This window comes from Monopterus albus, unplaced genomic scaffold, assembly GCF_001952655.1.
Source record: "Monopterus albus unplaced genomic scaffold, M_albus_1.0 scaffold19.1, whole genome shotgun sequence".
Taxonomy (NCBI): domain Eukaryota; kingdom Metazoa; phylum Chordata; class Actinopteri; order Synbranchiformes; family Synbranchidae; genus Monopterus; species Monopterus albus.
The window spans coordinates 3,052,074-3,073,703 of NW_018127899.1; the positions used below are offsets into that span (position 1 = coordinate 3,052,074).

General features: G+C 45.7%; 2 protein-coding genes across 3 annotated transcripts in view; one reads left to right on the forward strand and one right to left on the reverse strand.

Annotated features, from left to right (window-relative positions):
- Positions 1–12,981, reverse strand: part of ptprz1a (protein tyrosine phosphatase receptor type Z1a) — a 55,390-nt gene extending 42,409 nt beyond the window's left edge. Inside the window, exon 1 of the mRNA XM_020593591.1 lies at positions 12,637–12,981. Within this exon, the coding sequence (XP_020449247.1) occupies positions 12,637–12,697 (61 nt within the window). The 5' untranslated portion in view covers positions 12,698–12,981. The remainder of the gene's footprint in view (positions 1–12,636) is intronic.
- The window catches only part of LOC109956450 (troponin T, fast skeletal muscle isoforms-like), a 209,479-nt gene that overhangs the window by 29,159 nt on the left and 158,690 nt on the right, over positions 1–21,630 (forward strand). The window lies entirely within an intron of this gene.

Here is a 21,630-nt window from a genome sequence, read left to right on the forward strand (position 1 = left end):
GAACCGCTGCAGATCACATTACCTTAAAAGCCACCACGTCTACGTGATAAAACGGGTTCAAACAGGTCAACTGACCGACGAAGGATAAAGGGTTGAAAATAAACACACTTTAAATAATGTCCCAGAACCAGAAGCTGCACAGCTGTTGGTTAGAATTACAGCTCCAACATAAAGGTTGGGATAAAGTCTGTAGTTTAGTGAAATCAAGCTTTATTGGATGGAACAAAAGACTCCAAATATATTTTACACCTCCAACATGTACAACACATGGACTAATGTGGAATTTATAATAAAGTCTTGTGTTTTTTTAATGAGATAACTCACGGCTTTAAGGCATTTTACTGTAAATCCCATAAAACCTTAGCTCCCATACATGTGACTGTATGAAGAGTTTGACCCTTTTTTCAGCATTTTGTTTAACTAAATGTACCAATCTTTTTTAAGTTGCTCAGTTAGTGACACACCAAGCATCTGCTGCCTCCGTTTCACTCCATCATTCTTCTCTGTGTGTCTGTTTCCCTGCAGGACAAACACGACTCGCCCGACAACTGCAGGTTTCAGTTACACACCACACCAGACCCATGAGTTGGGGTGGAAACCTTTTGTGTCACAACACCTGCTGCGTGTGTCACAGAGTAGCTGTGGCACAGGAAATGTCAGTGGCCCCTGGACACTGCAGTGTTACAGCCACCGAATGAGATTTAATAAACATAAAAATTACATCCACCACACATGATAAAGCCTGACACCAAACAGCTACTGTATGTTTACTAGAAAACATCATGTAGCTGAAACTAGCTGCATGACTGTGGATATCGATCTGTCAGTGGGGCCACCACGATGGTCCAGACTGAAATATCTTAACTGCCGACTGCCATGGCATTTGTAATATATGACAGCTCTGGTGATCCACAGACCTTTCAGGTTAAAACTTTCATTTGTCCAATACATTGGCTTATGATCAACCAATGTCTGCAAAACTAATGGTATTTAGTGCTAACTGCCAAATGTTAACATGCTAGCATGCTATTCCAAGATGGGAGACTACATCTGCTTGGCATCAGCATGACAGCATCGTCACTGTGAGCACGTTAGCATGTAGATTTAATGGCCATTAACTTATACAGATTCAAAAAGCTGGGACAGAGAAGGCTGCTGTCCATTGTGAGTGAGATCTGGCTTCGCAGCCCTGCACTTTGTTCATTTCACATTTTTATGCGCCGATAGCTGCAGCCGGAGGCATTATGTTTTTGGGTTGGCCCCTTCTTGTGTACATGGTTTCCTAAGAATGCATTGAGGGAACTTCAAATTTCCCAGGGAGTGATGAAGAAAATGCATCCGAGCATGTGCAATATTCATGATTAATACCACACAAACTAGAATGGCCTATAACTATTAATTAGTAACTGCTGCTCAGACATATTGCATGACCCAGTAGCAAACCTTGGGGCTGGGAAGCTTTGGGCATTGATGCTACACAACATGGCCAGCGTTGTCCTGCTAGTGCTGTTGTAATTATGAAACAGCTGTTGTGATGATTATGAAATTAAACAATCGCTGAGGAGAACAGGCTTTCTGGAAAAGAAAAGAGGAGCCCATTTGAGGCGAGCGGAGAGAAGGAAGTGAAGATGGGAGGGAGACCGAGGAGGACAAGGGGGCTGTGATTCAGGTCTTGAGGACAGAAAGGAGGGGGTACATGCTTGTGTTCTACTGGAAAAGAGTGAATGAGGAGAATAGGTTCTATGGCACAGTCTTGCTCAGTGTCTGTGTGGAGGGGAAAAAAGACCACAACTGTGTCAGTGTGTTTATTCAGCGGAGAGCGGTCGGCTCTGCGCTGCGGTCTGTGGGAGCCCTGCCGCCTCCAGCCGGACCCTGAATAAGAGGATTAGCTGAGCCTTGGGAGAGCTGGCTCCACAGGCTGGGGGTTGAGAGCTGTGCAACAACCCCGCTGCCCCCCCAACAACAGCCCCAGTCCCTGCTCCTCCGCTCCCGATGCCAGGGGGACGAGGGTCTGAGCAGGGTGGGGGTAACACCAACCACTAAGGTTAATCTGTGGACAGTCTGGGCTCTTATTCCATGAAGAAACAAACTGGTGGCACCAGTGAGACCTGGCATGTTTTAACTCTGTAACTGCACATTCTCCACATGCAACAAGTTTTCAGATGTTTCTTTTCCTCCCCTTTGAGAAGCCACTGGTTTAATTTCTCATTTTTATGAAAACCTGCTTATACAGATTTGGAATACACACAGACAATCTGGCACATGTCCTTCTGCCTCCTGGATCTAACAACTGATACGTACAGTATGGGGCAGCAAACAGGCAGTGAAGAAAGCCAGATATGCATCTAGTTAATGTGAAAGCTGTATGTACCTGGCAGGCTGAACACGGGCTTTAAATATGCCATTGAAACTTATCAACCCAGTGAATGGGACGAGGAGTCTGAACAGCTGCAGCGTTTTACACTTCAGAGGCCTGACCTGTCAGCAGACGGAAAGAGAACACCTCTGTCATAACACTGAGGTCCTGCTACAGAAGTTTCTCTTCTATCAAGGCAGTTTTTTGTCACAAACCTCCTATCACCCACTTCTGGACCTCTCATGATGGAGCAAGGCAGAAGTGAAGACGTATAAATCACCTCTGACTGTGAACAAAAGCAGCTCATTTGCAGTCAAAGTGAAGAATCTGCACAGAAGAAAGTATGAATCCCTAAGAACCCAGATCTGGTGGTATCTACAACTTCTAGGGTTTATACTGTAATTATCATAAAAGGCATTAAGGTTTACAACTTGTATATTTGGTTTGGCTATGAGTCTTCAAACCCTTCTTCCTAACTTCACCACCTCTGTAGTTCTCTGACTTCCTTAGACACTTAGACCCAAATGTGTCTTGTCTCCTATCTGAAAACAACCAAAATATTTCTGGGAAGTAAAAAACCAACAACTGGGATTCTAGATCAGCAAAGAGCTACATTTCCCAACTGGCTCTGAGTTTGACCTTTGTGAGGCTCAGACAGTGATTCATTCTCGTGCTGCTGGCTTTACACCCAGCACATCCTCCAGCACTTTATCCCAGCGCTGCAGCGTGTGTGTGTGGGATTTAGCAGCGGTGTAATGTCTCTGGTCAACATCTTTTAACAGCAGCTTCACTGCACTGAACTGACAAAACTCTCTGACAGATGTGTGTGCATGTGTTTATGCACTTTTGTGTGACCTGCATCTGTAGTCAGAAACAAATAATCTGTCTCGGGGTGAGAGCCGATGAATAATAGATCTGACTCTACACTGTCCATCATCAGCCTCCCTGGACTGCAGCCAAACAGTCAGCGAGCCACCCTGACAGTTTACAGTCTGCCCTGTTTCCGGCTGAACAATGAGAACGTTTGTCTCCTGCTCCAGTCAGTAGCAAGGGTTTAGTCAGTCTCAGTCAACACAGAGCAATTAAAGTACAGTTCATCTTTGGTAAGTTGACCTAAACACTAAGTGCAACTGTGTGCTCTGTCACTAGAAAATCGAACTACATAAAAATATATTATTTTTAAGTTGCAAATGATCATTGAAAACCGGTTAGATGGACTAAGTGACTATGTCCATAACTTCCAGTTAAGGCTAACTGCATGAAGAAGGTTATAAATGAATGAACACCAGGTTTGGCCGCAGGTTGTGTTTGACGCAACATGGCTCCACGTGGAGAGGAACTGCCTGAACCAATCAGAAACCAGACTGGGACTTGGTGAAGATGGCAAGGAAACATCAGCTGAGACGCAGAGGAGGTCAGGAGGAGACATACTGCCGGCACAAACTGCTTGATAACCTTTACTAGACAACATGAAAAGACGCCTGATGAGCTGTCGGCACATCGTTCACTCAGATGAACCCCACATATATGTGTGGATCAGGTGGGTCCAGCGTGTTTGTCCAGGCCGACCTCAGAGAAGCAGGGAGGCGGGGCTGTTGGAGTGCAGAAGGTGTAGGGAGAGGATGTTCAAAGATGGCACTACGAGTGTGAGTGTCTGTGCCCAAACACTGAATGAAAAGACAACAGCCAGTCTCAGGCAGCTTTGCAGGAGCAGAAGTTTTCAACATGACAAACTGTCATACACATACACATCCCTTAGTTATAGGCCTAGGCTGAGGGTTGTCCTATGATGCAGAGCTCCTCCCCTCCACTCTCCATTCATCTATATGCCACCATTACACATCACTAATTGTGTGTCTCCTGTCTCCCATAGTGTGTCCTCTCTCTCTCTCCCTGTACCTTTCTGCAGGTTGCCCTGGCTCTGGAGCTCTACATCTCTGATGAGCAGTCACCGGCCACATCAACCTGACCAGTGTTTGATTGTTTGTTGTTTGTTGTGTCTTGTTGCTTTTCTTCTTTTGTCTCTCCTCTAATAATAATAGTAAGGTGTAGATCTGACTTTGTAAAGTGTCCTGAGATGACCTCGGTTGTGAATTGGCGCTATACAAATGAAATTGAATTGAATATTTCTGAATCTAATTTTGAAGGTTGCGAAAACTGAACAGCTTTTGGAAACAGATTCCCAGGGCCTGGCTTCACTAAAATAGCTATGGGCGACCACAGATGTCTCAGCTTTGCCCCTCCTCGCTGTATTTACAGCAGCCCTCAGTGCTGACCCATCAACACCTATTCAGCTTCACAGTGTCTGCTGGGTACCTGCCCACTGTTCACCGTGTGCCAGCCTCTGCTGCTGCATCAGTCCCAAACAAAGCTTCAGGCTGCCCCTCTCTGCGTCGCCACGCCTGGCCATCACCTCCACAGCCAGCAGAGCCACCGGGATGTTTGAACAAAGAGCTCCTGCTCACAGCAACTTGTTTACAGGAAGAGGAAGATTTAAAGAGAAACCGAGAAAGGAGCTGCTCCGACACAGCAACCTCTGAGATGTGTTATTCTCTTAGCTACAGTGTGTCATGTTTGAACTGCAGCAGGGCAGGAGATTTACAGCAGCAAGTTAAAGACAAAAACATGTGACAGTGCCAAGTGTAAGCAGCTTGTTGACATCAATCAGAGGACGAGGCAGCAGTGTGTAGGCTGAGGCTGGGCATTACAACTTATACATCACTTACAAGTTACTAATTAAGACAAGCATCTAATTAATGTGTAAATAAAATGGTGTCCTGCTGTAGGACGCCTGCAGTTTTCCCCAGGTTCCTAAACTGAGCACCATACTATCAGTGAAGGAGCAGTCAGTTTCCTTCTTCATACGTATAAAGCGTCTGCTCCAAGCCGAGCTGTTCTGGCTGCAGAGGACCCATCCTGGTCTGATCGTACACACAGTGATGAAACAGTTTGTCAGAGGCCAAGAGGAAAGCCTCTCTACCAGAAAAACGACTTAATTAAACTCCGGAGCTGAATGGACGAAGAGGAGTGCCAACTCTGTGTCCCACAGGACGAACAAAGAGACAGGAAGTCTTGGAGCGTAAAGCCCCCTCACGTATCAGCTCTACCACTGCGTTTACTCTTCAAGCATCAGGTGGGACCGATTTTCTCAGTGACATCTGTAAACGCAGTCTAGTTAACCAATTATTTACTGAGTGAATCTGAGGATTATAAAGATGCATTCAAGTCATGTAGCGTTCCCCAGCTGCCAACTCGGGAAAACAAGCAGTACACAAATCCGGTCCGAGCTCAGTTAGCCCCGCTTTTACAGCTTTTGGCTAAACTGTGTATAGGTGCTGGGTCAGAATCAGAATCATCAGATAGTCACCATTAGAAGACTTGGATCAGGGGCGCGTTCTGTGTGGTTAAACCTTGATCTTGGAATGACCAAGAGGAGAACATTTACAAATTACAGGAGGAGGTAAAAGCTCAACAACAACAATTACGTTTACAAGTCATGAACCAAAGTTTAAATCCACCAGAAGCAGGGACACAGATGTGTGAAACATGGTGAAGAAGCTGCAGCAGGAAGAAGAGCATTCTGTGACTTTTTTGATAAGTGAACTGGATTTGTGAAGGAAATCAATCTGAAGCCTGATGCATGGTTTGGAAAATGATCATCACGAATGTGATGTATTTGTGATTTGGAGTAAAATGAGTTAAAACTTGAACACCCTTCATTCAAAGTGTCTCCTAAAGAACAAAAGAGCGAGTCCTCCGTCCAGACCAGCATTCACCCGTCCTCTCCAGCCCAGCAGGACGTCCTGCCTCCACCGCAGACCTCCAGATAATGTCGGAGCACCACATCATCTGCAGGGCGCAGCAGGGCACCGCCTGCAGGTCGGCTGCCAGCTAATTGCTTTTTCACCTGCATGAACCCAGTTGCTTCAGTGCAACCAGGCAAAAATCATCAGCAGCTCATTAACAGGCCGACAGTTCATAACGGTGCCTTGGGGGTGCGTGGCTATTTTGAGGGATGACCTAATTGAAATTCGCAGTGGGGGTGGGACATGGAGGAAGTTATGGATTTTACATTTTGTCCTTCTTTAACCTTGACCCACTTCTGCTGAATTTTGATGCGAGCAGCACTGTAATCTGTTTTCATCCACATTTTCTCTCTTTATAAGGTTGATATGTTTACTAGCATCACATGAAAATGATCAGTCTGATTTTAATTTAGCTTTTTTGAGTCTAAATTTAAATCTCAATGACTCAAACTATTCGAACCTTTCATATGGTTTCTGCAGCTCAGTGTTTCACAGATGACTGACCAGCTGAAAATAAGAAAACAGTGTAAACAATAAAATACAGTATGTGGTAAACAAAATAAGAATTGCAGATGTTTAAGCTGTCATTTTTATCTTTACATTTAACAAACACTAAATGTTTTGATTTTATATTTGAGTAAAACACTTTTTCCTTGTCTACATTTATTTTACATTTTAGTTTGAATTTATTCCATATAGTTTAATGACAAGGCAGTTTATAACACTGCATACAGTATACCTGATGTGATACTATCCAGGTGAACTGTCACTGTCCTCTAAACCAGCTGCAGCTCTCTGGTGGGAGGTGGTTTTGAGTATTTGAAGAAGGCGTGTTCAAGCAAACACTGGATGTTTAACTATTTCTGTTCTCAGCTCCATTGTTTCTAACTTCTTTAGAGTGGCGGCACAGCACTGTACAGCTCAACCTCCTGCTACCGTTGGCTCGTGAGGATCGGACTAATGCCTGAAATTTAAATGTTCTGTAAATACTTGAAAAGCCTTGTTGAGGCCCATCAAATTCTTTTGTGCACACCAACACCTGCCTAAAGTGTCTCCATGTTCACCTGTTTAGATCCCGTCCACCAGCTGGGGAACAGGGAAAAGGAGTGAATGGGCCCTTTTACTGAGGAGGACTTTGACTGACCCTTGTCCTCCACACAGACCTTTTATCGCTAGCCTTTATCTACGTCACAGTTTCAGCTGGCTAAGAGCCGAGGGCCATCGAACATCCATCGAAGGCAGACCACACACTTGCAGGGAACTGAGGAGTGAAAATGGGGAGAAGTGGAGGGCAAATCAAACGGCTCTCCGCCGGCCTCTCTACAGGGGCTCCACTTGTTCTCTGCTGCATTGGGCCCTGGTGTGAGACTTGTCCTAAGTTTAACCACAACCGCTGCTTGCCTTCTACTAACCTGGTCCTCATGAGGGAGGCCGAGTCCCCACAGTGTCCCCATGGTGTGATGGACTTTCAGAGGCGCCGTGGACTACCTGGATCTGCCCCGTCATCCACTACAGTGTCCAGAGTGGCGGTGGGCAGCGAGGAGCAGGAGGTGGCGGAGCACCAGGTGGACACCAGCAGAGACGAGATGGTTGGCTAACCAGAAAAAACAAAACCCACCCTCAACACGCCCCATCCCTCACCCGGGCAGAAACGAGAGGGCAGACAAATGAGGAGGAGGATTTTTAAAAAGTCATGAGGGGTGAGGAGGGGATAGAGATGGTAGAAGTATGAAGGCCTTTCTATTGATTAATCTATCAGCCGTTTCACCAAATAGTTGATTCATCACAATTACTTTTCTTCGAGTACTTTTCTTCTAATGAAGGCAGGAGTGTTGCTCAGCCTGCAGTCCATCGCTCGGTGAGGCTACCAGCCTCAAGGTGTCTGAGGACGAACGCTCACACCATGGGGACACTGTGGGGACTCGGCCTCCCTCATGAGGACCAGGTTAGTGTGAGGCAAGCAGCGGTTGTGGTTAAACTTAGGACAAGTCTCCAGGAAATGTAAGTCAACGTAGAGTCCCCATGAGGAATGAAGACAAATGTGTGTGTCCTCACAGAGACAGCAGGACAAACATGTGGGCCCCGTCCCCCGGTGCTCTCCCACACTCCTGCTCCAGTTTCACAGTGTGATGGCGTCCTCTCCTCCTCAATGGGACAAATCGCAGTGCCATCATGTGTCACACTTAAATGCCCCCCTCCCTCCCTAAATCACCCCCCAACCTCTTCTATTCTTTGTTGCTGTGCACCCCACCCTGCACCTCAACCCCTTACACCTCCCCTTTCTCTCTGTAGTTACCCCCTTTCCTACTGTTACAAAACAAATCTCCCCTCTGACAACATTATTCATCGGGACTGGCCCAAGGAGGCGGCACAGAATGGTCCGGTCTCCTCAGCTGACCTCCGCCGAGAATGCAGGCACTTGTTTCCCCACGTAACCCTGGCCTCCATTCAGCTGAGGGTCAGTGGAAAGAAAAAGATGGCCAACCTGGGAAGATTCAAATCAGTGGCCACTGTGTCTGCCTGAGTGAACGCCGCTGAGCCTAATACCCACTAATCCAGTCATCAAATACCCTGCTAGCACGACTGGAAATCTGCTACCAGAGGGGCAGCGAGGGATGTCCGCTCAGGCAGAGATGGAGGGATAACACCAAGGAAAGAAAACAGACAAAAAAGAGAGGAAGCTGGGCAATAAAGACATGGACCTTCCAGTTAGGGGACCTCTACCTCCTGAGCCACAGCCGGCCTTTTGTTAGGGCAGGTATCAGGTGAGAGGCATTCGAAACCACCAGTATCAAAAAACTGCCAACATGTGACATCAGACCTCAGATGTGTCCTCAGGTTCATAAACCTGCTGACCTCGGTGGTTCCTGATTCAAAGTCAGTTTATTTATTCAGTTTTTTCTTGTGACACAATTCTGGTACATCTGCTTGTTCTTAGACACCACAGAATGTTTATACTATTTCTACAATAAAAAAGTATTTTGTAGATTAAATGATCCTTTAAAACTGGCAGGAGCTTTCGCTTGGCCTGCTGATGGCGTCCTTGGTGTCGAAGGCGATGGACATCATGTCCACAGCGTCCCCTGCCTGTGTTTGACTGACAGACTGCCCGACTGTGATGGCCATCTGTCTGTGGACCCCCTGTTAGACAACAAGAGGCCTGGAGACTTCACGAGCCCAGACGCATGACACGGCTGGCACTGCCCATTCACCACCGTCTTTTTGGGAGGACAGATGGTGCTGGGTTTTCTCCTCATGCGTCTTTTCTTCCACCACCAACCAACCATTCCTGCGCTGTGAGCTGGCACCTCCTTTGTGCCACGACATTTCATCAAAGCTTCATTTAAAAACAGCCCAAATGGAAAAGGAGGAGGGAGCGAGGGAACCCGGGGGCTTTCTGCAGGTACCGAACCATCCAGCACAGATCCAGACTCGCTGGCCTGACACCAAAAGGTTTCACAGCTCCTCAGCTAAAACTGGCTCCAACCAGCTTCTCCCACTGCTCTTTGTTTCATGTCTCACCCTGCAAACAGATTCAGCCAAGCAGAGCTGTGTCCTCTCTGGCACGCAGCGACCGTACCACATGGGTGGGAGGGCAAACCCGAGGATAGGAGCTGGAAAACCTGCCAGTGTTCAGGCTTATGGGGACAAACCCTGAGTCACCTCCAATGACTTCTTAAAGATGCTCAACCCTGCAGGACGCACGGGTGGGTGAGCATTTGTTATTAGAAACGCTGTCATCAAAAACTCACCAATCCCAGCCTGACTTAAAAGCTAGCAAAGGCACCAAGTATGTCAGGCTGAATGCGGTGCATGTGTGTAACATGGTGCACAAGTCACCTGAAATATTACAGTGTTTGATGTAATAAGAGACAAGACACCATGGCATGCTGGGGTTGATTAGCCTCGCTGACCTGGGACAGAGTATTTTTCATACAGTGCAGGGAGAAGAAAATGATGTACTTTCAAAACTGCTTAAAGAGAAAAATGAGTGGAAAGTCCAAATAAAACACAAATCATCTACGGCAAAACAGCTCCATGTGGTGACACTGGTTTCTCTGCTGCTGTTTCCAAAGTCAAGAGTGAAGGAGGTTAAAACTCCAAATACTCAAAAACATATCTTAACATATCTGCTGCTGATTTGTTGTCGGTATATTCCTACACACTGAGGTGCCTACATCTGCCAAAGGCACCTCCACTGGTCCTGGAGCTGATGTTTAAGATAGAGGCTCATTAGCGCATTGGTCCAGCTGTGCTTCTTTTAACAATATGCTGTCCTGTAGCGAGAGTCACAAGCGTCACGTGTGTAATCTGCTCTTTGGTTCAGCAATGGAAAATGAAACGTCACAGTTTAACAAGCATCCAGCTGATGTGTTGGAGGGATCTGCTGACCATCAACAGCTTCGCTAACTCTTTGCAGCCCTTCAGGTGACCCAGCCCCGCCATGAACCCCACCTGTGAGCTGATCGAGAACGACAGTCAGCCAGATGATGTGAATAAGATGACTTTGAAGTTACCAGCAGCTCCACACAGGGATATGAACTGTTGGGGTCAGTAACTGAATCTGTGGTGCTTCTCTAAGTTGGCTGACTGACAGGAGCAGTTTGTGTTCGACCTGCATTTGGAAACATTGTCATGAACCTGAGGATGAAAACGTCCTGCGACTCTTTATACAGAATCCACTGTCCTCAACACGACTCAATGCTTATAAAGAGACCCGTGACCTTTTATTTGAAGATACCTTCTAGATTTTCATGACATAATAGTTCAAGTTCAGCCAAGTTCAGTGCTAACAAGTAAAATACCAGTACAATACCAGTACCAATACATTCAGACTTGTTATTCTTTGACTCTGACAATATCACTGTACTTTGCGTAGTCAAACTTCTTGTGTAACTACATGTGAGAACACTGGCTTCTTTTGTTCAAGGGCAAACGTTTACAGTCCTCTGAGCAAGGTATAGAAAAACCTAGAAGTTCTGGTGCCAAAACTCAGGGGTTGTATCGGCTCCTACTTTCATCAAATCTTTTGCTGATTACTCTCCCGAAAATCTAGTCCTCAGTCTAGAACAGAAATGCTCAGCTGTCCAAAAGCCAAAGTGTTTGGTCGTGTCAGACAGTGAAAAGCAGCCAGTTCTCAGGCGTGAGAGGGTGGAACCAGTAAATTGATTGAATACAATGGATCAATTATCAAAGTATTTGGTTCATTTTCTGTCCAACTGTTTCAGCTTGATAATAAAACATCACCACTACATTATCGCTGCTGATTCGTCATCACTACATCTCAGATTTTCAGACGGTAGATGAGGAGGGGTTGCTGCCCCTGTGCATCACAAAAGGAGGATTCCTAGCTCCTGATTGGCCCAGATGGAGGTTTCCTTATAGAGAAAGACACACTGAATGTTTCCTTGTTGGCTGGACAGAAAACCTGAAGAGTCCTGTGTGATTTTCAGAACTCCCACCACAGTCCAATCAGACACCAGCTGAACCTGGAACAAGTGGTTTGACCTCCCATGACACCTGACAGCGACAGACCTGAGCTCAAAGCCATGGTCAGAGTCGATCACATTAACTTGACCTTCTACTTCTTATTCCTTTAATGAGATCTGTTTGTTTCTCTCCTGTAGATTAGATTCAACTTTATTGTCATTACTCATGTACAAATACAAGGCGATGAAATACAGTTTAGCATCTAACCAGAAGTGTAATAACAGCAGTGCAGAGTGCGCAGTATCTACAGTCTGTAGAGTCAGAACTAATTTACCAATAGATATGTACAATTGATATTTACAGTAAGATAAGTAGGGTGATGTACAATATACAACAGACTTTATGGATTTAAATTACAAGTAACGGATAAAGCACGTTAAGCTTATAACACTACAAACTGCTTCAGGACGAGCATTACAGCATATTATCATAGTTTCTGCTGAGATACCGTTTGTGAGAAGCATCACGCTGTGGCTGTTGCCAGATATGGAGCCTCTGATAATAAGCCAGCCAGACCACCGTGGCCAAACTTCTCTTTCCATGCCTGACAGCTCCAGTTTAGAGCCCGTATGTGACGCCCTGGGCCTCTCAGACGTTTTAATCTGCGATCCCTCAGACAGACAGCATCATCAGCAGGCACCACCTGACGCGTCTCAGCCACACCAGAGGATCTGTTTAAAATCGAAACGCGTTTTGGATTCCTTTCCTTGAATCCCTCCAGAGACGCACACGACGCGTTACGCGCACTGCTGGTTCAATTCTGCGGATAAAACAGAGCGGAAATTTCTAATTTGCACTAAACTACAACTCCACAGGCTACACGAGGATTTGTTTCGGACAGCGTCCACTTCCCAGCGCACCAAACGCTGCTGCGCAATCGAGTTGGAGCAGCCAGGTGAAAACCCCGCACCGAGGAAAATATGAACATCTGAGGAGGGTTTCGGTGTCATGTGGGGACAAAACACGAATGAGGTCACGGCTTACCTTGCTTGCAGACGAGGATGAAGTGTGCAGCCAGTAGTAGCCAGCAGCCCGCTGTCTCCATATTAGAAAAAATAAACAAATAAACAAATCAAACGGGGATGTTTGGGGAGCTGGTCCCTGTTGGCACGCAGTCCTCACAGCTCCATGCTGCGCCACTCCTGCCTGCCAGCCGCTCGGTAGTGGTCTTTCTGCTTTATGTGTGGTACAAACCCCAGGTCCCAGCGTCGCTCCGCTCCGCTTGCTTTCCCAACACCGACTGACTGACTGAACAGGAGCCGCCAGACTGAAGCGATGCGCCTCCCACAGCCCGCAGCCCCGCTTCCTCTGCACAACTACGACAATTATTTCACTCACTCACTCATTTATTTGGTTCATTTGGTTGATAATGTTCCTGTGCCAAAGCTGGGTCAGTGGGAAAATAAAAATAATTTAGAGAAGTAAAAGAGAACCAGAGAAGAGGAAAGGAAAAGCAAACGAAATTAAAATGAGAAATAGACGAGGAGACAAAACAGCAGAAGATAAAATATAGTGGGGAAAGAGAAGTTGGGGGAGAAAGGAACCATCAAATATGAAGGAAGGAGGGAAGTTGAGAAGAAGAGAGATGAAGTGCAAAAGGAAAGAAGAAAAGAAAGTGATCAGGGAACCAAACAGGGTTCCAGTGCCCCCTAACAAGTTCTGGACCAGCCACCCAAGTTTTATACTCGGACAAACTTTATATAACAAAGTGCAGGAGCACATTAACGTGATTTGTGGAGCCTCATGTTCACTGTTTGCTTATTACTTTGCTTGTTTAAGAATATACACTAATATGAACTGAAATGTTAAAGGTATTAAAGGTAGATTTGGACACAGAGACAGTGACCCAGGATTAAATCCAGACTTTGCCTTAAAGCTGTTTCCCTTAAAGTTTCTGTCAGTCAGTTGCCTGGATGACCCTCTGGGAGCCGGCGGCTCAGTTTGAGCTTGGAGAAAACAAACATGGCGACCTTCACCTGAACCTGTGAATAATGTTCCAGGTGTATGACGTTCTTCCTTGCAGCATCACCAGGTGAAGCAGCAGGTGCTGACTCTGAGTCTGCAGACAGCTGGGATGCCATTAACACAGCATAAAGAGTAACTGAGTGTGCGGTGGAGTTCATGGGGCGTCTGACCTCCTGACCCCTGGGAGACGCCTCTACTGCGCCCTGAAATGGAGACTGAAACATCAGCAGTGACCCAGAAATCTCAGTTCACCCTCGGAATGTGGAACGAGTGTGTGTAGTCTGTGTCGACTACCTGACTGCCACAACCGTGTCTGGCTGTCGGGACCACGGAGGAGGGGATATAACAAACTCACTGCTGGAGTTGGTTTAGACTTTCCCTTTGCCCATAATGGTTAAAAATTAGAGGGAGAAGCTAGTTAATGCAGTTTTAACTTAAAATAAATGTAGTGAAATGAACACCGCAGTATTTTTCTCTGAAATGTAGGGAGGAGAAAGTGTCACAAAATTAAAATGCTCAAAATGCAGGTATTATAAAACTTCATTTAAGTACAGTACTTGAAAAGGATGCTTGTTTAAACAGAACTGGTAATTTCACTGTCAACACATATACATGTATAATATACTGCAACACCTTTTATCTTGTATTGGAGTAGGATTTTGAAATCAGAACATTATATTTTAATGAAATAGTTTTACATTGTGGCGTTGGTCACCAGGGAGTTTTCAGAAGAGTTTCACTTGCATCACACAATGATAATGCTGTTCGCCAGCTTTGCCAGATAAACAAACTGTCTATCTGCAGACAGGGAGGAAAGAACTGAGTCTGAAAGGTGATTGGATGAACATTTTATGGATAATTCACCAAACTTCACCTGCTGTTTGTGATTTTTCTCTTCAGTTTGATCTGAGCTTCATTCATCCTCTAGCTGATTTACAGATGATGAAACATCCCAGTGTTATTTCCTCACAAAGTTTCCCTCAGTTCAGTTTCAACCACTGGCTCAGATTTTTTAGCCGCCCCCTTCTTTATTTCAGCGAATATATTTGCATAATTTACTCTGGATTATCTTTAATTTATGCAGAAGCTGCTTTCCACTTGTAAGGCTGAATGTTTCCAAGGCAGCTAATAAAATTAGTTGTACTCCCACAGAGCACCCATTCAGGGATTTTTGGGAGCTTTCGGACAGTTTTCCAAGACATTCCTACAAACTCCACTCAGGCTGAGAGTGAGTTTTTCCTCCAACAGGAGCCTGTGACCTGAAATGATCCCTAACCGTCCACACAGTGAGAACCTCTTTTTCCTCCTCCTTTCACCTGTTTTCTATGTAACTCATTCAACAGAGCCATTTCTCACGGTGCCCAGCTGACATGATCACACAGGGCAACACAGACAGGAAAATATTTTCCAGGACAAAACAAGCTACTGTGAGGAGGCAGAAAACCGTCTGGTGGTTCTGAACTGAATATCGATCCTGCAGGAGAGCCAAGAGAAACAACCACTGATCCATCAGCCGGTCAGCACAGGAAGTGAATGACAGAACACTGTTGATGTCACGGGGCTGAATCCTGCCAGGAGGCGACCTTTACCTTCCACCAACATGCTGAGACATCAAGCTGCTTTGCATCTTTGTGTCAATACTAATGGGAGAAGTGATGATGAGGTGATAACCAGTTCCCTTTCACAGTCCCAGAAAAAAGCAGCTGCAGACGTCCTTTTCAGATCCACAGACAGGTTCCACCCTTGGATGATGTTACATGGGAAAAGGCACTGGCCATTGAGAAGCACGGACAACAACAGATCCCCCGAGGGAAGGTTCCCAGGGTGTTTTGCAGGACATCAGATAAGCACATCCAGTTTTTATTGTTGACCTGTTGCATTCTTGAGGTTTATTTTAACAGGGGGGCTTTGTGCTGCCCTTCAGCTCCACCCTGCTTCAAGTCACTGCAGAACTGCACCTCCACATTCACATAGGCCAGGTGAGGAACGGTTCAGTGGAAGTAAAGCGATACTTGTTTCTTCCACCTCCAGCATCAGCGCTGCAGCAGAGCTCACCTCCACTGGCACCAGTTTTATTTAGACCCATGTTCTTCTGAAGAAATATTTTTGTTTTACTTTGAGTGAACTCATCCTTTAACAGCAGCAGTGGAGCTGAATACAGTATGTTGTCAGACTGAAGATAATCTACCCACCCCCCACCCTCTGGTACATGGATTGAGGTAATAAGGTCACGTCACTAAACACCCCACCCCCCACCCTCCCCGCTACCACCCCTCAAAGGTCAAAGGTCAAGCTCTGGAGCCAGTAATGTTCAGGAGGCTGATGCACAGCCCTCACTGAACCCATGTGGTGTTTCTGTTGAACTGATCCATTGATCAGGTCAAGTTCACAAAACGCTTAGACTGACTCATCACATCAGACAGAACATCTCTTTTCACTGTTATGCTGACGATACCCAGTGTTATGTGTCCATACATCCAGCAGATCTCTCCCCTGTCTCACCTCTTGCAACCTCCCTCGTCAGCAGTTAATCGGGATAGATAGTGGATTAATAAGACTTGTCCTGTACACCAGAGACCAGCAATCTTGGGATTTGTTGACCGTGAGGAAAAACATAGAATGAGACCAGGTCGGTCCTTTAAGCTGATGCCAACAACCAGGGAACATGTGACACACAGCTTTGTTTGGTCGTGTGTTACTGAAACCACTCATCCATCCATCCATTATCTATACCGCTTATTCCTGAATAAGGTTGCGAGGGGGGCTGGAGCTAATCCCAGCTGACACTGGGTAAGAGGCGGGGTCCACCCTGGACAGGTCGCCAGTCTATCACAGGGCTGACATGCAGACAAACAACCACACACACTCACATTCACTCCAAGGAGAAATTTAGAGTCGCCAGTCAACCTAAGCTGTATGTCTTTGGACTGTGGGAGGAAGCCGGAGAGAACCCACGCAGGCACAGGGAGAGCATGCAGACTGTATTGAAACCTGTTTTAGAAAAAAAAAGACTAAAATCCTGCAGCACAGATGGTGCAGACTGACAATAAATGTGTTTATAGAAAAAAATCCTTTTTGAGCTAAACACCTAGAGGAAACACATGGTGACTGGATGTTTAACTCAGGCGGTAAATGTCTGCAGCCTGATACTGTGCATCCATATGATCGAAACTCCTTCAGTTAACTCTGCATGTCTGTGTTTGACCGATGCCTTGTTGGTTTAGGTGATGGGAACCGGCAGCTCTGTGCTGCCTTCCACTTAGAAGCTTCATTGCCATTGTTAGGACGGCTCTGGTTTGGTTGTTGGTTGCTGTCTTTGTGCATCTGAGCTGCTCTCTGCATACCAGCGGTGAAACAAAACGCTCCTCGGCAGCCTCTCCAGTGGAGGAGGCTTCAGAAAACCGCAGGTCTTAGTCGCTTTTATCTACACACTGACGAGAGTATAAGAGTACTAAGTGGTCTCTCGACTAACAACAAGCTCCTTTTTAGGACAGAAGAGGTCCGATATGCACTGTATTAGGCTTGACAACAACACACAGACACACAAGCACACAATGGAAAACTTTCTATTCTGAGAGCGCCGGGGTCACAGATCAGCTTAATAAAGAGGCAGGAATGTGTTGAGGCACTTCTGCGTTCACTCCAACCATACGATCCCTGACTCTCCACGTTGGGGCTCCTGCAGCACTAATGAGCTTTGCATTCAGCCCCTCATTCACACAGTCCTGCTTGTGTTCGAAACACATGCTGCCAACACACGTGACCCCTGACCTCAGCACACTGTCATGAATGTTGTGTGGAGTCTGTTTGTGCTGGAGAAAGACGAACTGCAGCAGCTTGAAGTCATTCAGTCAGTTTACGAAGAGCATGAGTCAGCTGTCCCCTGAAGTTCACCTGGAAGAGATGAAACATAAAGCAACGCGGTGAGAGTCAGTGATGGACATGAGAGAGTCTGGTTCTGAAACAAGCTGCATTTACATGTGAAATCAGGAACTTTGGCCCAAAACCATCTTGCTTTTTTACTGTATATTAAACACTGAGACTGAGTCAGTCCGATCCAGCAGGCCTGCAGTAAATCCTCCTCCATCAAGGTGATGATGTTCGGACTGTTTCACTGAGGTGTTGCGTTGCCTGTGTGGTCACTGTGGAGGCTTCACTGCACTGTGTTAGACAGAGAGGTCTGCCCTTATCGTTATAAATGGAATGGACAAAATATTAGAAACACTTCTCAGTAAAACAGCATTAACCGTTGCAGCCAAACTGACCATAAAACAGAATCAAATCAAATGTTGTAAATGTAACTGTAAATGTTGAGCAACTACAACATTTAACCTACATGTTCTTCACCACTGTGACTTCAATCACAGGGTTTTACCACTCAGGTTTACTAGGAAGTAAAGCTGTTTAGGAAATGCTTAAAACTTTAAGGCACTTTAAGCTCGTACTCCTTCTCAGAGTCATATTTCAGTTTGGCTCACAAGCGGGCAGGACATCTCCTGACCAGCAGGGGGAAACCCTGATTCCACATCCTCCTGTCCAGTGTGACAGATTGGGTTGTAATCGAGGCCTGAATTACTCCTAAACAGAGTGATTTTTCAAAGCAGTGTTGGCTTTTTCTGAATAAACCTTCTCACTGGTGCAAAAGGAGCCGTTTGCTGGCGACTCTGAGCACAACAGAGCCACCTGACAGAGCAGAAATTCACCTCAATGGCTTCAAAAAGCTGCTTTATGTGTGTCCGGCCTGCACCCGAGGGAGGAGAGAGGAGAAAGGCCTTAAAGAAAAAGTCTGTTAAGTGCAACTTTGAGCTGTACCTCAGAGTTTCCCAGCAACATGAGAGTTTTGTTGAACTTTCTGAATCTGTCTTTTTCATTCAGAGCTATTTCATCGTCTTTTTCTTGAAGCAAAGTTTGGTTTTATGAGGTGAATACCAACAGGTTCCTGGTGGTGTCCGTAACCCCCTGAACGTCACCTCCAACCACACACACACACACACACACACGTTTCTCCCAACAGCATTATTTGCAGAAGTATTTGCATGTGTTGTTTTTTCACTGTTATCTGTTTCTCTGCCTCTGACCTTGAATCTTAAACCTCACAGCCCCCCCATTCTCCCCTCCTAAGAAAAAAGAAAAAGACAAGACAAAAGCATGAATGCATAATTAATATAGTGAAGCTGCATTTTTAATTGTTGCTGGGCTTCAAAGTTGCCCGGCGGCATTGTCTCTCGGTTCGGGCCGGCTGCTTCCGATGGCAGAGCCTCATTCAGGGCTTTTAGGGCCGAGCGGCCCGGCGGCATTGTCTCTCGGTTCGGGCCGGCTGCTTCCGATGGCAGAGCCTCATTCAGGTCTTTTAGGGCCGAGCGCTGCAGTAGCTCCGGCAGACAACGGCTCTAAGCTCGCCTCTTTTCTCAGGGTGTCTGTGCGCACAATGGACTTCCTTAGCCTGCACACAAAGGAGGCTCGCGCATGAAAAAACACCCAGATTCAATGGCATTCCTCCCCACAATGCACTCTGAGAATCTGTGCTTCTCCCTCGCTCTCTTTTCTCTGTCAGCACTGGGTGATGCATCAGGAAGATGTGAGGATGAGGAAATGATAAGCTTCAAAATGAGGCTAAAAAAATCTGAATGGAGGTGATTGAGATGAAATAAAACTGAGTCTGCAGCCACATCAGCAGCTCTGTGAGGCTGAACTGGGATAGAAATGTTTATTAGCCTCAAATATATTACAACTCATCCTGAGGGAACATGATTGAACCAAATTTCACAGCAAACTATTCAATAGACATTTTCCTCAAAACCACAAACCTCATGGTTCGGCAGTGAGGTTTTAAGATGCTACATGTAAAATGCTGCTCAGACCCATGGCATCTTGATAGTCTGTGAACTTTCAGAAAGTTAACCCCTAACTAGTGGCCTTTCTGGGGGAGTAGAACTACACCCTAGGCCTGAATTTAGACCCTGGCTCTTTCGGTGGAAACACAGGAAGCAAGGAAGAGGTTCTTGTTCCGTGGGGAAAGTTCCTTTTGTGGAAATGACACTAAAGATACCAAAACAATAGGAAATTAGTAGTTTTATAGGCACTAATTATGTTTGTGGCTTTCAGAAATGTCACCAAAAATTAGTAACTGATGTTTCATTTTATTATCTTTACTTTACTATTATCTTGGCAGGCAGCTAATCACCAAGAAGCTGCTGGGAATCATGACGGAGGGAGAGTCGAGTCGGGTGAACACCACCAACACCCGCAGCCTAATCCTCCTGCCTCGTACAGCTGCGCCAGCCCTGTTTCAAAAGCCAGACCTCCTTTTCTCCCTAACATCCCCCTCCTCCCCATTGTGCACCACCTCTTTTCTTTTCTCTGGGTTATTCTGCAGCAGGAGAAAGGACAGGATTTTGTAGTGGCCCATCGTGTCACACAGACACAAGACCTGAGGCGGCCAGTCGTCAAATGGGAGCTCTCTCACAGTGCTCACTTTGGTCATGTCGACTCGGGGAAAGAGGGGAAACTCTTATTTCATCACCTGAAAAGGCTCCAAACAGGACATGAAGGCCGGCTCTTCACATCGGACACAACTGAGTTTGAAAGCTGGCGTTCCTCTGAGAGTAGCAGGGAGTGTTTGCCCGGATGTTGGCATCATGTTTTAATTGAATTTGGCTGTCAGCAGGTCTCAAAGGGGCCAAACGACCTGTTTCACAAGATAAACTTATTATGGAAAAGCCCTTCTGGGATCCCACTGAAGTAAACCAGGGCAAACATGATGAAAGGTCAAATGGCTTTTACACACTGCTGCAGTCAATCTGATTATTTCAAACTTTTAACTATTAAATGCAGTAAATTATTTTAAAAACTGTAAGAGAAAGAAAATCAAAAGGATACAACTGGCAGCTTTCTAGATTTTTCTGGTCAATAAATCCAAAGAAAGCCAAAACAATTTTTTTTATAAACATATAGAAACAAAATAAGATATTTATTATGATCCGAGACTATTGTGTCTTGGGTCAGAGCGCTGCTGCATTTAGTAGCACAAGGAAGGCAATGCTAATGTTTAAATGACATAAAATAAATGAAAAAGAGAAAGCTGAATGGCATTGCTATGAGTCACTCTGTATAAGCCCATATGGTTTAATATGATTAAGGGATTATCAAACTGATGACAGTTCATCATGAGGGAATTACTGTCAGAACCACACTTCAGTCCATCCAATAGAGTTTTTTCTCAAAACTACAAACCTGTATGACAATAGTTAAACAGCTGTTAGGATGTTTGAAACTAAATCTTAAAGGTGCAAGAGAAAAGTAAGATTATAGTTTAATAGGTGTCAGTTACTGTTTGTCAAAAAATAAGTAGTGGATCAGGTCAAGTGTTTTTTTTCTTCTGCCAGTATTTGTGGATGAAATGGCAGCTGAGGCTGCCCCCTGCTGGAGCTCATCACAAAGCACAGCCTGAGGAGCTCACCAAAGGAGCCAGAATGGTGGCCACGTGCTTGGCTATGTTGTGTTAGATTGTACCCAATGCTTTTGTTGGAAGCGCGAGAAGTGAAGACAAGAGAGGACGTTTTAAAATCAACAGGAAGTTTACTCAAAGTCTGGGCACAGGTGAATCGGTTCTGCCCGACTGGCATTGAGACGGAGATACACTATTTATCCCCATTGGTGGTGGCCAACAATGTCCCCTAACAACTGAGTCATTGTAGCCCAGTATGGGACCGACGCCTATTGTCCTGGTGGGCATGTTTGGTCAGAGATCTCAAAACAGAGTTGTAGATGGATGACAAGTTGTGTCTTAGTCCACCACCCCTATTTAGTGAGGGGTGTTCTATTTGGACAAAAAGGCCAAAATCAGGTGAAAATCTGGTGGTAAAATCAGGACCCAGGAGGTGGAGGTTTTCACCAAGCATATCAACTCTGTGAATATCAACATCAAGTTCACTCGTGAGGATGCCAGAGATGACTGTCTGGCCTTTTTGGATTGTGCAGTCCACATGGGAGAGGACAGAAACCTGAAGGTAG